The sequence below is a fragment of the Danio rerio genome, chromosome 24 (genome assembly GCF_052040795.2).
Source record: "Danio rerio strain M-AB ecotype USA chromosome 24, GRCz13ab, whole genome shotgun sequence".
NCBI classification, from domain to species: domain Eukaryota; kingdom Metazoa; phylum Chordata; class Actinopteri; order Cypriniformes; family Danionidae; genus Danio; species Danio rerio.
The window spans coordinates 9409852-9427223 of NC_141044.1; the positions used below are offsets into that span (position 1 = coordinate 9409852).

Sequence of the window (17372 nt, forward strand, 5' to 3'; positions counted from 1 at the left end):
TTTAATCACACCACTAAATCAGCAGAAAAGCAGAGGGATTTATTTTTTAAGCCCGACTGTGGGAATTAAAGGAATACTTCACTCAGAAATGAAAACGCTGTCGTTTGTTAGTGTTGTCTGTTACAAAGCTGTATGATTTCATTTTATCCATGGAATACAAATACATGATGGATTTTGTGTATCGATAATCACAAATGCGCTACAAAAAGGCTGTATAAGTCATGCTTGGGCCCGCACTGAAACTGTGCGGACCGAAATCCACAGATTTCCGCAGATCTTCATTGAGTCTATTCATTTACATGTGTAAATGTGTAAATTTTATATTTGCTCTGTTCTTAAATTATTTTCAGTAATTATTGAAAAGTATGAAAGTGTTCAGGGGCGAGGCAGTGGTGCAGTAGGTAGTGCTGTCGCCTCACAGCAAGAAAGTCGCTGGGTCGCTGGTTCGATCCTCGGCTCGGTTGGAATTTTTGTGTGGAGTTTGCATGTTCTCCCTGTGTTCGTGTGGGTTTCCTCCGGTTACTCTGGTTTCCCCTGCAGTCCAAAGACATGCGGTACAGGTGAATTGGGTAGACTAAATTGTCCATAGCATTGGAGTGTTTGTGGATGTTTCCAAGAGATGGAATTGAGAGATTTGTTAAAAATATCCTCCTGAGACCCAAAAAAGAAGTTTCTCTTTTTTTTTTCTTTTTTTTTTCTTTCTGTGATTTCCTACATTCTTTGGGTTAAAAAAAATCTACAATTTTGAGTTTTTACATTTTTTTTTTTGTTTTTATTTTTTATTTTACAGCATGTCCACTGTAGTGGACCACAAGAACATTTTAGTTTGAAACAACCACCACTCGGACAACAAAACTGTACAGGATATGGCTGTAAAAGGAGATTAATCCAATATTAATGTTACAAAAACACAACAAAAGCCATTTTTTCCCCTTTGTATTGAAATTCCAGTTTAATCTGAAAGAGAGCCAAACTCAAAAAAAAAAAAAAAAAAAAAAAACTAAAACAAAAAAAGTGATGTTAATCCAATAACAAATTTAACATAAACGCTCATTTAAATCTGACTGTGATTCTCTAATTGTCTGATTGTCAGACTTTAAATCAGGGTCTCCCTCAACTATCTTATAAAGAATCATCTCTGCTTCAGTTCTGCCCCCTACAACATGCAGTCATTAATTACACTGGTGTCCACTATAGTGGATGTTTAAAAAAGGAGGATATTTTGAAATACAAACGAGTTAACAGCTTTGAAAGCTGAATGTAATGTTCCTGACACTTTAATAAACAAATATATATGTAATAATATTAGTTTAAAAAAAAAAGGACAGGACTTGACAGAGTAGCTCAAAATTCTAAGAAAATTTATGAAAACGCAATGTCCACTACAGAGGACACAAGTCAATGGGTGGGGTCTCAGGAGGACAAAATTTGTAAAGTAATACTTTTTCTTTTAGTAGATATAATATGTGAGAAACTTGCTTTGTTTAATAAGTAAGTGGATCTTATTAGATCTGCATTGCAAACATTAAATTAAAAAAAAAAATTCTTTATTTCATATATTAAGTTTTTAGTTATAATACTTAATTTGTGCAAGCCAGATCTGGATCTGGCACATCTGAAATCAGATCTGGCACCTCATTTTACCGATCCTCCTCCTTACAAGCAGACCTGCCTTACCCAGCTCTTCACTTTTTTCTGTCACTCTCCAACCTTCTTTACTTTTTTTGTGCGCAACACAACCCCTCTCGTCCAGCTCTTCACTGTCATCTGAGACACCCCCCACAACCCCTCCCAATTCATTACGTTCACTTGTTACGTTACTTTCATTCATGACACCTCTCCCTCCTCTGGTAAAATCCGTTACCCCGATCTGTTCCGGGACCTTTCAATTTACAAATTAAGGACTAATGATACATCTGATGATATGATAAGTAGTTCTGCATAAATCTGCAGATTTTCACAAAACTCTCAGCAGAAATAACAAAAGATTTCCACAGATTCTGTCTGGCCCTGGTCATGCTCTAGATTTTAAGCTGTGTTGATAGCTATGTGTTAAGAACCAATTAAAAATTTAGCTGTTAGCAGGAGTCGTCTCAGCGGAATGAACCACCAATTACTCTGGCATACGTTTATGCGGTGAATGCCCTTCCAGCCACAACCCTTTTAACTTTATTATTTAGTGTTCCTAGGTTAGACGAAGTAAGTTTGTCATAAATTATATGCTTTTAAAAGTCACTTACAACGTGGTCAGAAGACTTTGTTCTTAGTCTTGAAATTCTATAAATCAACACGTTGATGGGCAGCATTTGTAATCATTCATTCATTCATTTTCCTTCGGCTTAGTCCCTTTATTCATCAGGGGTCACCACAGCGGAATGAACTGCCAACTTATCCTGCATATGTTTTACATAGCGGATGCCCTTCCAGCTGCAACCCAGTACTAGGAAACATACATACTCATTCATACACATACAGTTGTGAATCATTTGACATTTTCCTTTTTGCTGGTCATTCTAGTTCTGTCAGGTTGAATTATAAACGTTGGTGGAGAGCCATTTTTACGTCTCTCTAGAGAAGCTCATTTGGGTTTAAGTCAGGGCGTTAAGTCACAGAGTTGTTGTGAAGCCACTCCTTCATTATTTTAGTTGTGTGCTAGGGTCATTGTCTTAATGTAAACCTTCGGCCAAGTCTGAGGTCCTAAGTACTCTGGAGAAAGTTATCGTTTAGGATAACCCTGTACTTAGCCGAATTCATCTTTCCCTCGATTGCAACCTCAAATGGTTGTTCTGTCCCTGTAGCTGAAAAACCCCCTGTCACCACCATGCTTCTCTATTGGGACTGTATTGGACAGGTGATGAGCAGTGCCTGGTTTTCTCCACCCATACCGCTGAGAGTTAAAGCCAAAACGTTCTATCTTGGTCTCATCAGAGCTGAGAATCTTATTTCTCACCATTTTGGAGTCCTTCAGGTGTTTTTTTTTTTTTTTTTTTGGCAAACTCCTATGCAGGCTTTCATCTGTTAGGTCACTGTGCCATAAAGCCTTGACTGCATAAAGTCTCATCTCCCGACTGCATCTCTGGAGCTCAGCCACTGTGCTCTTTGGGTTCTTCCTTACCTCTCTCACCAATCCTCTTCTCCTCCGTTAACTCAGTTTGGCCAGACAGCCAGGTCTAGGAAGGATTCTGGTCAACCCAAATGACTTCCCAATTAAGCAATATGGAGGCCACTGTGTGCTCTTAGGAACCTTAAGTGCAGTAGAGTTTTTTTGTAACCTTGGCCAGATCTGTGTCCTGCCACAATTCTGTCTCTGAGCTCTTCAGACAGTTCCTTTGACCTCATGATTCTCATTTGCACTGACATGCATTGTGAGCTGTAAGGTCTTACATAGACAGGTGTGTGGCTTCCTAATCAAGTCCAATCACTTTAATCAAACACAGCTGGACTCACATGAAGGTGTAGAACCATCTCAAGGATGATCAGCAGAAATGGACAACACTTGAGGTACATATGAGTGTCACAGCAAAGGGTCTGAACATTTAGTACCTTGTGATATTTTAGGGTTTTTTTATATATATGTGCAAAAATGTCAACAATTCTGTGTTTCCCTGTCAATATGGGGTGCTGTGTGAACATAAGGATAAAATGAACTTTTAAATGATTTTAGCAAATGGAAGCAGTATAACAAAGAGTGAGGAGTTACCGAGGAGTCCATACCTACTGTATGTTCACATATATTAGCTAAAGTATAATTTTATATATGTGTAAATATACAGTATTTACATTAGTTGAAAAAATATAAAATATATATTAACAGCCATTTTTACTTTATTTTTTTGCATTTGAGATACTATTTGTTTTTATCCAGGGAGCAAAGAATTCTGTCCCAGATTTGGCATAAATCTGTCAAAGCAGGCATTCATCCGGCACTGTATAGGCATACAGCATGTGGGCCAAACATGACGCGGATTTGGCAGAGGTGGCACCGCTTTTAAGGTGGCACACAATACTTGGGCAAAGTTTACTACATATCAAATGTAGTATTTAGCCCAGATGCTGACACACCAACTTATCTGGCGCAGTTATAGGTCATTAAATTGGCTGAGACTTGGCCCAGATATGGTCCATGTTTGGCCCTTGTCTGGAAGCAAGACTTAGTCAAGTCATGTACCGTAATTTACTGCGGCTTGGGGGCCAAGCAACAGCTGGTTGTGTGGGCCAGAGATATTTTGCTAGGTGGGTATAAATATGTGAAATCAAAATATGAATTTGTATGTCATTTGTCATTTGCATATAAATGTATAAATTAGATTTCTATATGGGATCAGGTCCAGTCTCCATTCACTTTCATTGCATGGTTAAAAACCGCCTAGACAATATGCTCGTTTTTGTGTGTTATAAATGTAAAAATAGGCATATAAGTACACTCTCAGAAATAAAGGAACACGAGCTGCCACTGGGGTGGTACCTTTTCAAAAGGGTACATGATTGTACTTAAAGGGTCCATATTGGTACCTCAAAAGCCTATACTCAAGAGTTCACACTTAGCTCATGTTTTATACATGGCTTGTTTGGCATGCTGTCCCGGGAGAGAGCCCTGAGCTCAAGGGATCCTCGAGCCCAGGGCTCCCCCCTTTTGCAGGGCGAGGGGAGATTGGGCTCAGGTCGATCTCAAACTCCCCCACTGCTGAGGCTAAGGCGAACTTTCTGAGAGTAAGACATTATAAAAAAGGTTTAGGCTATTTTATCTATAATATAGAGCACATTTGGATGGTGGGAGGAACCCTGGGGAAACCCACGCGTACACGGGAAAAGCATGCAAACTCGGCACAGAAATATCAGATGGCTCAGCAAGGACCCAACGTCATAGGTATTCTTGCTGTGAGGCAACAGTGCTAGTCACTGGGCCACCGTGCCGCCCATTCTAAATAATGAATGAATGAAGGGGAGGAGGGGGGTTTCCTTCCAGACGAAGATAGCTGTAGAAAGGAAATGGAGGATATATAAAGTGACTTGGGATCCTTTGATTGGAGGATTATGATTAGCCAATGTGGACCAGCTGGGTCAATCATGAGCACATGCTCCTCTCGAAATTAGTTTAAAATTGAACTTTACCTATTACCTAAAAAATGTTAAGAGGAACTTTTTAGGTACTAAAATGTACCCTTGAGGTATTAATATGGACCTTTTAGATACAAATTTGTTCCTTTTTTGAAAAGGTACCACCCCAGTGACAGCTTGTGTACCTTTATTTCTGAGAGTGTATCCGCTTGCTTATTATAATAAGCAAGTTTGTGTAGGTTATTGCATAATTTGGTGAAACTGTACCCTTTGAATATAATGTTTACATACTAGCACATATTAACTCAAACTGCAAAAGCAGCTCTTAGATCAGTATACTAATCGCAGTAAAAAAAGAAAGAGCTTTCCTTACCTTTTTTTAGAATCTTCTTGAGATTCCTGACACATCTTCTCTCCCCCTGTCAAAAGAGCACAGAGAGCTCAGTGAATTAACCTGTGAGGTATTAAATGTTAAACGGACCTACACATCAGCACTAATGCTAAGAGACTGAGGAGATGGCTCAGTATTAACGAAAAGACACAGAGGGAGCGAGACTTGTGTCAGTGTCATCAGATTATTCACCTTTTGACCCGCACATGCTAAGCTGCTGCTAATGCTAAATCCACACAATTGGATTTGTATTAAGTGGATTGTGCTTTTGTATTGCTTTTATTTCCTCACCTGCTTTGTTGCCATCTCCTAGTTGTTGTTTTGTTTCTTTCTCCATTTTCGTAATTGTTTTAGTTTTTCCTGAGAATTAGGAGCTCAACTGGTTATGCAATTTCACATTAATTCAGGCTAACACATGTTAGATGTTCCCCTGCGAGGAAAGCATTACGTGTCTTCTGCAGTGATCTGAATACAAAACACCACTGAGCCTTCTTGCAAGCAGATGAAAAGCAATTTGCAGAGTACAGCAGGTTTGTGTTACACGTACATGAAACTGTTTTAAAATATATAGTCATTTTCATCTTTTTCTGTAAGAAAGTATATAATAATAATAATAATAACAATGAAACAAATAAAAAAAAATGGCATAGTTTGTTCCTCTGAAGTTGTTTGCGTTTGACCTTTGCAATAATTATTTGGATGATACACAATATTATTAAACTCAAGTTTTTTTGTTAAGATAACACAAATCATTAAAGATTTTTTTAAGTTTGAAATATTGAGCAAAAGATTAATCAAAATTAAATATTTGCGCTTTTTCAGTAATCCATTAACAGGCCCGGAGCAAGGGGCGTCGGATGGTTTGAAAGACCTCACCGACAGAGGTCCAGATTTTGTCCCATACACGAGCTCATTTGTCCTATTTTGACAGATATGCCATAATAAATTGTTAACAATAACCCATCGATTTCTCAAATATTGGTTGCGGCTGGAAGGGCATCCGCTGAGTAAAAACTTGCTGGATAAGTTGGCGGTTCATTCTGCTGTGGTGACCCCGGATTAATAAAGGGACTTGGGGTGCTTTCACACCTACACTTTTGTTTCAGAATGTATCTCGTTTGCCCAGTTAGTGCGGTTCGATTGGCATATGTGAACAGGGCAACCGCGCTCTGTTCCGCGCCAAAGTAATCGCTCCGAGATCGCTTGAATGAGGTGGTCTCGGCTCAATTGAAACGAACCCTGGAGCGGTTCGATTGCAGTGAGAAAGAGATCCGATCCGAGCGCGGTTATATCACAGTGTTTTATGGATATGTAATAGGCTTACGGCTATATGAAGAGAGAATTATGAGTAGGGCGGGAAGTTTCGCGAGTCTCCGGATGCCCGCAAACGAGTGATGATCTCCCGGTAATCTCGCGTCTCCCTCCCGGTCATCAAATAGGCATCATCGCGCACCCTTCTCACCCCTCCCCACTGCGTCTCTCCTCAGACATTTACATTTTACATTTACATTTAGTCATTTAGCAGACGCTTTTATCCAAAGCGACTTACAAATGAGGACAAGGAAGCAATTTACACAACTAAGAGCAACAATGAATAAGTACTAAAGGCAAGTTTCAGGTCTGTAAAGTCTAAGAAGGGAAGTGTTAGTAGTTTTTTTTTTTTTTTTTTTTTTTTTTTTTTTTTTTTTTGTACAATTAGTGTGATATTCAAAGAGGCAATTGCAGATTAGGAAGTGAAGTGGAGACTAAATAGTTGAGTTTTTAGTCGTTTCTTGAAAATAGCGAGTGACTCTGCTGTTCTGATGCAGTTAGGGAGTTCATTCCACCAACTGGGCAGATTGAGCGTGAGCGTTCGCGAAAGTGATTTTTTCCCTCTTTGGGATGGAACCACGAGGCGACGTTCATTCACAGAACGCAAGTTTCTGGAGGGCACATAGATCTGCAGAAGTGAGTGCAGATAAGAAGGTGCTAGGCCAGAAGTCACTTTGTAGGCAAACATCAGAGTTTTGAATTTGATGCGAGCATCAACTGGCAGCCAGTGCAAACGGACTAGCAGCGGAGTGACATGTGCTCGTTTAGGTTCATTGAAGACAACTCGTGCTGCTGCATTCTGGAGCAGTTGAAGAGGCTTGATAGAGTTAGCTGGAAGCCCAGCTAGTAGAGAGTTGCAGTAATCCAGTTTGGAGAGAACAAGAGCTTGAACAAGGAGTTGAGCTGCATGTTCAGATAAGAAGGGTCGGATCTTTCTGATGTTATAGAGTGCAAATCTGCACGATCGAGCAGTTCTAGAAATGTGGTCAGAGAAGTTTAGTTGGTCATCAATCGTTACTCCAAGGCTTTTCACCATTTTGGATGCAGTAATGGTTGCCCCATCCATCTGGATTGAAAAGTTATGGTGTAGAGTCGGGTTGGCAGAAACTACAAGCATTTCCGTTTTAGCGAGGTTCAGCTGAAGATGATGATCTTTCATCCAGTGTGAAATATCCAACAGGCAGGCTGAGATACGAGCTGGGACCGAGGGATCATCAGGATGAAAAGAGAGGTATAGCTGGGTGTCATCAGCATAGCAGTGGTAGGAGAATCCATGTCTCTGGATGACTGGTCCTAGAGATGATGTGTAGATGGAGAAGAGAAGTGGCCCAAGAACAGAGCCTTGAGGTACCCCAGTGTTTAGATGCTGTAGGTTGGACACCTCTCCCCTCCAAGACACCCTGAATGACCTGTCAGAGAGGTAAGATCTGAACCATTGTATAACAGTGCCCGCAACGCCCAGTGACTCAAGCGTAGATAGCAGGATCTGGTGGTTGACAGTGTCAAAAGCAGCTGACAAGTCCAGCAAAATGAGGACTGATGATTTAGAGTCTGCTTTAGCCAGTCTGAGATCCTCCACGACCGAGAGCAGGGCAGTCTCAGTTGAGTGGCCTTTCTTAAAGCCGGATTGCTTGTTGTCCATGAGATTGTTTTGAGTAAGAAAGTCCAGGACTTGATTGAACACTACTTTCTCCAGAATCTTGGCCATGAATGGAAGCAGGGATACTGGTCTGTAGTTTTCAAGTAGCGTATGGTCCAGGTTGGGTTTCTTTAGCAGTGGGGTTACCCTAGCCTGCTTAAATGTAGTGGGGAATAAACCAGAGTCAAGAGATGTGTTAATTATGTGAGTCAGTGTTGGTATGACTGCAGGAGAGATGGCTTGCAAGAGATGAGAGGGAATGGGATCGAGTGGACAGGTGGTTGCATGGCTAGATAGCACAAGTTTGGACACCTCAGACTCAGAGAGCTGAGAAAAAGAGGTGAGTGTGTGTGGTGTTGGTGTTGTATCTTGCGTGTTTGTTGTAGGTGCAGCAAATTGAGCACTGATTTTTGCAGTTTTGGTGCAGAAGAATGTAGCAAAGTCATCAGTAGTAAGTGTGGAGGATGCGGGTGGAGGAGGAGGATAGAGGAGGGAGGAAAATGTTTTAAAAAGTAGGCGAGGATTAGTGGCATTGTTGATTTTCAGACGGTAATATGTCTGCTTTGCAGAAGTAACCTCAGCTGAGAAAGAGGACAGAAGAGTTTGGTATGTTAAGAGATGTGCAGGATTTTTAGTTTTCCGCCAAATTCTCTCTGCAGCCCGAAGTTTTGAGCGATGCTCACGGAGAGCATCCGAGAGCCAGGGTGCAGGAGGACTGGCACGGGCTGGCCTGGATGCAAGAGGACATAATCGGTCTAGACATGATGCTAGTGTGGAGCAGAGTGTATTAGTGGCACTGTTCGAATCAAGTGCAGTGAGTTTGCGAGATGGAGGAAGAGAGTCTGAAACAATGGTGGATAGTCTGTTGGGTGAGAGAGATCGTAGGTTTCTGCGAAAGGTAACCAGTGTTGGAGTGTGTGGCGGCTCTGGAGTAATGTGGATGTTGAGAGACAGAAGGAAATGATCAGATGTTTGTAGTGGAGTTACTATTGTTTGATCAGTGAAGCAGTGTCGTGTGTAAATAAGGTCTAGCTGATTACCTGATTTGTGGGTAGCAGAAGTAGGTGCTCTTTTTAGGTCAAAAGAGGCAAGCAAAGTCTGAAAGTCTGCAGCTTGCGGTTTGTCAACGTAAATGTTGAAGTCACCTAGCACCAATAAGGGAGTGGCAAAATTAGAAAAAGATGAGAGAAGAACATCCAGTTCATCTAGGAAGTGACCTAATTTACCTGGTGGGCGGTAGATGACAACCACATTTATGTAGAAGGGGTGGATAATGGTGACTGCATGGAATTCAAAGGAGCTGATTGTTGGCAGGGACGGTATCAGAGTAAATTTCCATTCTTTGGAAATTAGTAGTCCAGTCCCACCCCCTCTCCCTGTCTGACGAGGAGTGTGGGAAAAAGAGAAATTAGCAGAAAGAGTAGCATGTGTAGCAGTGTCCTCCGGCCTCAACCAGGTCTCAGTTAGAGCCATGAGATTATAGTCAGAATATGTAGCTATGGAGGTAATAAAATCAGCCTTGTTAACAGCTGATTGACAATTCCAGAGGCCCACGGAGAGAGAGAGTTGTGAAATAGTAGATACATGTATTGAACGAAGGTTGTGAGGATTACGCCTGCAGCGCACCTCCCGTGTTTTGCGAGTGTTAGTAACAACAGGAATTAGAAAACACATAATAAAAGTACACTGACAACAAAAAATAAGTGTAAAGTAAAACAATACAGTAAAGTACTCAAGTGCTTTGTCGGTGTCTTTGCTCGGTGGAGTCGCGCAGGTAGAGTCGATGGTCTTTACCCTCGTCGGTCTTCACACGAGGCAGTCTTCACACGAGGCTGCCGCGACCGCTGCCGCGGTGAACTAGTTGTTTATATAACCCCAAAGCACTAGCTGATTGAATTCAGCTGGACACGCCTCGAGAGTCAAAACAAGGGCCGAAACTGAGGCGGACGACGCGAACCGCGTCTGCGTTCGCTACACAAGCTCTTATAGTAACCAAGGAAACAGTGGCTAAACAACTTCTAGTATTATACACAACTGAAAGCAAGTTTAAATGTCCTACAACTTTACACAAACAGCTGGAAACAAGTCCTCAAACCATACACAACAACTGAAACAAATCTTAAATGTACTTACAGGCTGCTGTTCTAGATGCTGCTAAAGTGCTTCTCCTGCCGACTAATGCTACCGTGCTCACTATATAGTGGTTACCTGGCGTTTGGACACGCCTCCCGAGTCAAAACAAGGGCCGAAACTGAGGCGGACGACGCGAACCGCGTCTGCGTTCGCTACACAAGCTCTTATAGTAACCAAGGAAACAGTGGCTAAACAACTTCTAGTATTATACACAACTGAAAGCAAGTTTTAAATGTCCTACAACTTTACACAAACAGCTGGAAACAAGTCCTCAAACCATACACAACAACTGAAACAAATCTTAAATGTACTTACAGGCTGCTGTTCTAGATGCTGCTAAAGTGCTTCTCCTGCCGACTAATGCTACCGTGCTCACTATATAGTGGTTACCTGGCGTTTGGACACGCCTCCCGAGTCAAAACAAGGGCCGAAACTGAGGCGGACGACGCGAACCGCGTCTGCGTTCGCTACACAAGCTCTTATAGTAACCAAGGAAACAGTGGCTAAACAACTTCTAGTATTATACACAACTGAAAGCAAGTTTTAAATGTCCTACAACTTTACACAAACAGCTGGAAACAAGTCCTCAAACCATACACAACAACTGAAACAAATCTTAAATGTACTTACAGGCTGCTGTTCTAGATGCTGCTAAAGTGCTTCTCCTGCCGACTAATGCTACCGTGCTCACTATATAGTGGTTACCTGGCGTTTGGACACGCCTCCCGAGTCAAAACAAGGGCCGAAACTGAGGCGGACGACGCGAACCGCGTCTGCGTTCGCTACACAAGCTCTTATAGTAACCAAGGAAACAGTGGCTAAACAACTTCTAGTATTATACACAACTGAAAGCAAGTTTTAAATGTCCTACAACTTTACACAAACAGCTGGAAACAAGTCCTCAAACCATACACAACAACTGAAACAAATCTTAAATGTACTTACAGGCTGCTGTTCTAGATGCTGCTAAAGTGCTTCTCCTGCCGACTAATGCTACCGTGCTCACTATATAGTGGTTACCTGGCGTTTGGACACGCCTCCCGAGTCAAAACAAGGGCCGAAACTGAGGCGGACGACGCGAACCGCGTCTGCGTTCGCTACACAAGCTCTTATAGTAACCAAGGAAACAGTGGCTAAACAACTTCTAGTATTATACACAACTGAAAGCAAGTTTTAAATGTCCTACAACTTTACACAAACAGCTGGAAACAAGTCCTCAAACCATACACAACAACTGAAACAAATCTTAAATGTACTTACAGGCTGCTGTTCTAGATGCTGCTAAAGTGCTTCTCCTGCCGACTAATGCTACCGTGCTCACTATATAGTGGTTACCTGGCGTTTGGACACGCCTCCCGAGTCAAAACAAGGGCCGAAACTGAGGCGGACGACGCGAACCGCGTCTGCGTTCGCTACACAAGCTCTTATAGTAACCAAGGAAACAGTGGCTAAACAACTTCTAGTATTATACACAACTGAAAGCAAGTTTTAAATGTCCTACAACTTTACACAAACAGCTGGAAACAAGTCCTCAAACCATACACAACAACTGAAACAAATCTTAAATGTACTTACAGGCTGCTGTTCTAGATGCTGCTAAAGTGCTTCTCCTACAGACACGTCGCGCGCACACCCTGTCAATCACCACTAAACCACCACCTCTCCTGACAGCTTAGCGGGACGCTGCAAAATAAACCCTGACACTCTGACCAATGTGAGGAGAGTTTACTCACACGTGACTTGTTTTAGCTCTTTTGGTCCGATTAGAAACTTTGCAGTGTGAAAGCGAACCGCTCCAAGAGCAAAGAGCAACAATGTAACATTTGTAATCTCTGTTTCCGAACAACTGAATCGATTCACAGGTGTGAAAGCACCCTAAGCCACAGGTGTCAAACTCAGTTCCAAAAGGGCCGCAGCTCTGCACAGTTTAGTTCCAACCCTAATTAAACACACCTGATCAAACTAATTGAGTCCTTCAGGCTTGTTTGAAACCTACAGGTAAGTGTGTTGGAGCAGGGTTGGAACTAAACTGTGCAGGGCTTCGGCCCTCTAGGAATTGAATTTGACACCCCTGGACTAAGCCGACAAGAAAATGAATGAATGGATGAATAACCCATCGAAAAAGGCTTTAAGACCAAGCGGAATCCTGTGTTGGCTGCTGCTTTGGTGTGTCTTTCCATTTTGGAGTGACAAATTCGGCGTTCCAAATTCTGACTGAAGAAAATTGAATGTGCTGGCCAGTTTGTCATTTGTCTAATAAAAGATAATAGGCTAGTTTTTAATTTAAAACTTTAATAATTTCTATATATATTTTTTTTTGATATATGAAGTGATATATTTGTATTTAAAAAAAATAAGTATTGTTTTCATTTCTCTTCATTCTAAATCTTTAGGAAATGTTTTTGGTACATTAAAACATGTGGTGACATGATGATGACCATGCGACAAACTAATCCAACAAAAATTAGTGCTTAAATCGTCACTAAAATGCAGTATTTAAACCTTATAATTAAACAGAAATTTAGCCAAATGACTGCAAAATGGTCCACTTTTTGAGGAAAAAAGAACTACACATTTCACCAGGCTGGCTACAGCCCTGAGTAACTAGTACAACAATACTTTTTGTTAATGCAGCTGTTATAAATTTTATGTAATTTGTGTAGGTAATTTTTGGACCTCTTTAGAAATACTGAAAGTATAAAGGATTTATGTGGGGGGGGGGGGGGTGTTTTGTGTGTGATTTGACTTATTTTTGGTTGTTTGGTCATTTGGTCTAAATATAATAGTTATTCATTCGCATACAATTAGTGTCACTTTCAGAAAGTGTTGATTTGGTAGAATTAAGTATTTAAATCACTACACTCAACATACTATAAAAAATAGTACCGATGCATCAGTCTTGATATTTGAAGGCAGATTCCAATTGCCAAATGTCTTTACAAGCAAAAATAACTCGGCCCCCCCCCAAAAAAAAGTCTACATTTAAAGCCAAATTTGTAAGGTGGTAACATGTTATGTGTACGAAGTAATGTGATATAAATTGTTTTAAATAATAGTTTTAAATATAATGTGTAATAAATCATTTTTAAAGATATTGGGCCTAGGGTGGCACTGTGCCTCAGTGGTTTGCACTGTCGCCTCACAGCAATAAGGATGCTGGTTCGAGTGCCAGCTGGGCCAGTTCCCATTTCTGTGTGGAGTTTGCATGTTCTCCTCATGTTCACTTGGGTCTCCTCCGGGTGCTCTGGTTTCCCCCAAAGTACAAAAACATGTCCTGTAGTTGAACAACTAAATTGGCGTAGTGTGTGTGTGTGTGTGTGTGTGTGTGAATGAGTTTGTATGGGTGTATGGGTAGTTGTGGCTAAAAGGGCATCCACTTTGTAAAACATATGCTGGAATAGTTAGTGGTTCATTTTGCTGTTGGGATCTAGAGACTAAGCCGAAGAAAAATGAATTAATATTAGGCCTAATAATAGTTTTTTTTTTCATCAGTCCATGGTCTGTTTGATCGAGGTTGATTTTTCAGTCATTATATGGATCATTCCCCTCCACGCAGTTCTATAAATCACCGCTTCTTTGAGTTCAGGCATGCTCTTGTTGGTATCAGATTTGACAGTATCGAGCCAACAAGTTCTTGGGCGGCCTTTCCTTCTACTTCCTCTGACCATTCCCAGCATGACTGTCTTCTCGAGTTAATTGCTATGCATGACAAAATAGGATTCCAGCTTCCAGCAAGGTCTTTGGCTTGATACTTCTTTGGACTTCTTTGTTGGTAATTCTCACTGTCCATGGGATGCGCAACAGTCTCCTCCAGCACCAGAACTCGAAGGCATCAATCTTTCTTTTGTCTGTCGCCTTGACCATTCAGCTCTCGCAGCCATAGGTTGCTTTGGAAAAGATGGTTGCCTTGACACTAGCCTTGCTTTAGTTGCATTGCTGATATCCTAACTCCGGTCATGAGTAAGAGTCAATTGCTAAATTCACAATTGATGGAAAAGTAACATAAGTATGTTAGAGTATTCTGTAGCACAGTGATTCTCAACCACGTTCCAGGAGGACCACCAACACTACATGTTTTGGATGTCACGCGCACTACAGGTCTTTCAGTCTCTGCTAATGAGCTGATGATCTGAATCAGGTGTCTTTGGTGTAGTAGACATGGAAAATGTGCAGAGCTGGTGGTCCCCCAGGAACGTAGTTGAGAAACTGTTGTAGCATAAACAGAAACCTATATTAATTCAAAGACTATAACATCAGTCCGAAATTAATATCGATGATAATACCAGCCTGATCTCACAGGGAAACGTACGTATTTTACGATTTGTCGGTTTAGTGGCTAATTCGTACAAATTGAGTTGAGTCGTATGAAAATGTACGATTTTTAAAAAGGAGGCGTGGCACCCAACCCCGCCCCTAAACCCAAACATCATTGGGTGATGGTCAAATCGTACTAAATTGCACGAATTAGATTGTACAAATTCATACGAATTAGCCACTAAATTTAAAAGTTACGAATTGCCATGAGATTGCATTGGATAAAACTCTTCACCTTTTTTTTGTGCTTCGTTTTTAAGAAATATACAAGAAATGGACCTCTCTTTGAAATCCACCAGCAATCTAATCCCAGAAGTGATGTTTCTTTTGATTTTCCACATTTCTTCTTTTCATCTTGTTTTCTTTGGGTTCAGTCCCTGCGTTCTGATTGGATGCTGAAAGGCAGCATACAGTGCATGATGTTCATTAGTGTTCAACCAAGGAAAACAGGACTGTTTCAAAACATTGCAATGTCACAGTATGCTTTTCAGAAAAATATGCAATCTCTGGTGTGAAATGTGCAGATTTAACTTGTGGTATGCAGCATTCAGACTTGTGTATATTCTGCTGGGTGAAGTTTGTGTTGTGTTGGTCCCCTCGGCTGTATCTCTGCTTCACTAGTCAGTTTGATCCTGATGGTTTCCGTCAGCCCCATCAGCAGCCTGTTATTGCACTCTCAGCCAACTGTACATATCACCCACAAGACATTTCTAACACACACGCAAACACAACACATGCGGACACACACGCTCATCCAAAACTGTGACCCAACGTCCTCATTTATAATTCACAGTGGCCCGAAAACAGAGCATGCTGCCATCTTCCCACAAAATCCCAATAATAAAATGCTTTTTCTTTCATGCATGCAGCTCCTGTTATTCTCTCTTAACCCTGTTAGTGAAATGGTAACTCGTATTTTCACACCAAGAATCACTTTCCCACAAGCAATTCTCTCTTGGGTGAGGCAATGGGGGAAAAAAGACTAGTTGCCATGGCAATGAGAAAAAAAAATGTCCATGTTCAATTTCCCCCCGTGAGATTATTTATAGTTGTCTTTATTGGCCTTTATTGAAAGGAAAAAAAAAGATAGGGAGAGAAAATTGCTCACTGGTCGGAACAATATGTTGTTATAGTACAAACGGATGAGAGGTCACAGTGTTCGAAATGGAAGGGCGCTTTTATTTAGTCACAGCACCAATTAGTGGCAGCCCATTTTCTTGTTCAGGCTTAATGTGGTTTACACCTCCAAGCTTTGGTTATGTGAATGCAATGTTCTGCTTTGTAAATAGTATATAGTAATAGGTTGATTTATTTCTGTGAAAGGTTTCTTCTTCTGAGTTCAGCCTGGAATTTGGTGTAATTACCTGTCATTCTGTTCAGTTTTGAGCACACTGTAAGCAACAAAATGCTTATCTAGACACAGGGCTCTTTTTATTGATCTATGTGCAAAGTCTAAAGTGCATGGCACAAAAGTATTAATGGCATGTCCGAATCCACTTTTGCTGAATGGAAAAATCAGGTTTGTGCCCTGGCGCATTGTGTAACAGGGTTGTATTTATTCTCTTAATGAGGTATGGGTGTGTTTTGAGCATAACATGCATTAAACCAATCAGAGTCTCATCTCCCATTCCCTTTAAGAGTCAGTGGCATTGCGCCATGGCGCATTTGCTATTTACATGGCGGACTTTGTAAGTTGAAAAAACATGAACGCTACACTAGCGATAAAACAGTTAAACAGACCATCTGCAGCGTGAGGATAAAGAACGAGCCTCCTCCATTCAGCTTCTTTACTTTCTCTTTACTCTTTACTCCTTTGCTTTCATAGAGTAAGGAAATGGTTGAAACTCACTCCACTGAAGACATCCATCAGCATACATATTTAATTTCATTTGATGAGCACAGTTTTGTTTCAAAACTGTTTCTAAATTCAGTTCTAATTTCCAGCAAACAAATAAATAAATGAGTTCACACTTAGCTGATGATTGATTATAAAGCTTGTTTGGCATGCTGTCCCGGGAGACAGCCCTGAACTTATAAGATCTTCGAGCCCTTGGTTCCCTCCTGTTTGCAAGGTGAGAAGGGAGTTTGAGCTCAGGTAGATCTTGAGAACTCCCCTGCTGTAGTAGTTAATGAACAGATAGTGATTGCTCCTAAGAGATAACTACTTACTAGGAGCTTGTCTATGGTGCTGATGGATTAGTCAGTTAACTTGTTTGTTTTTTGAACTGTGGGAGGAAACCGGGGAACCCGGGGCAAACCCTTGTGAGCACAAGGAGAACGTGTAAACTATACACATAAACGTTGGCTGACTTGGTAAGGACTAGAACCAGTGACGTTCTTGCTGTGAGGCAACAGTGCCAACCACTGAGCCACCGTGTCACCCATCTGGTAAAGGAGGAGGAGTAGGAAGGGGGGATTCTTCAAAACAAAGATGGCTGTCTTATGGAACTTATGGTGTTTATAGTGGCTTAGGAATTGTCTGATTGGTGAATCATGATTGAATAATGCGGGGGCCGCCTGCAAGCA

General features: G+C 41.3%; 2 protein-coding genes across 14 annotated transcripts in view; one reads left to right on the forward strand and one right to left on the reverse strand.

Moving 5' to 3' along the window:
* The window catches only part of dlgap1b (discs, large (Drosophila) homolog-associated protein 1b), a 253870-nt gene that overhangs the window by 108540 nt on the left and 127958 nt on the right, over positions 1-17372 (forward strand). The gene's annotated exons all lie outside the window — the stretch shown is intronic.
* On the reverse strand, positions 7092-11950 carry LOC147837952 (uncharacterized). The gene is made up of 2 exons (XM_087309275.1): positions 9626-11950; positions 7092-9544 (listed from the first exon to the last, which is right to left on the reverse strand). The coding sequence occupies exons 1-2, from the start codon at positions 10071-10073 to the stop codon at positions 7176-7178; spliced, it is 2817 nt and encodes a 938-aa protein (XP_087165401.1). The 5' UTR covers positions 10074-11950; the 3' UTR covers positions 7092-7175.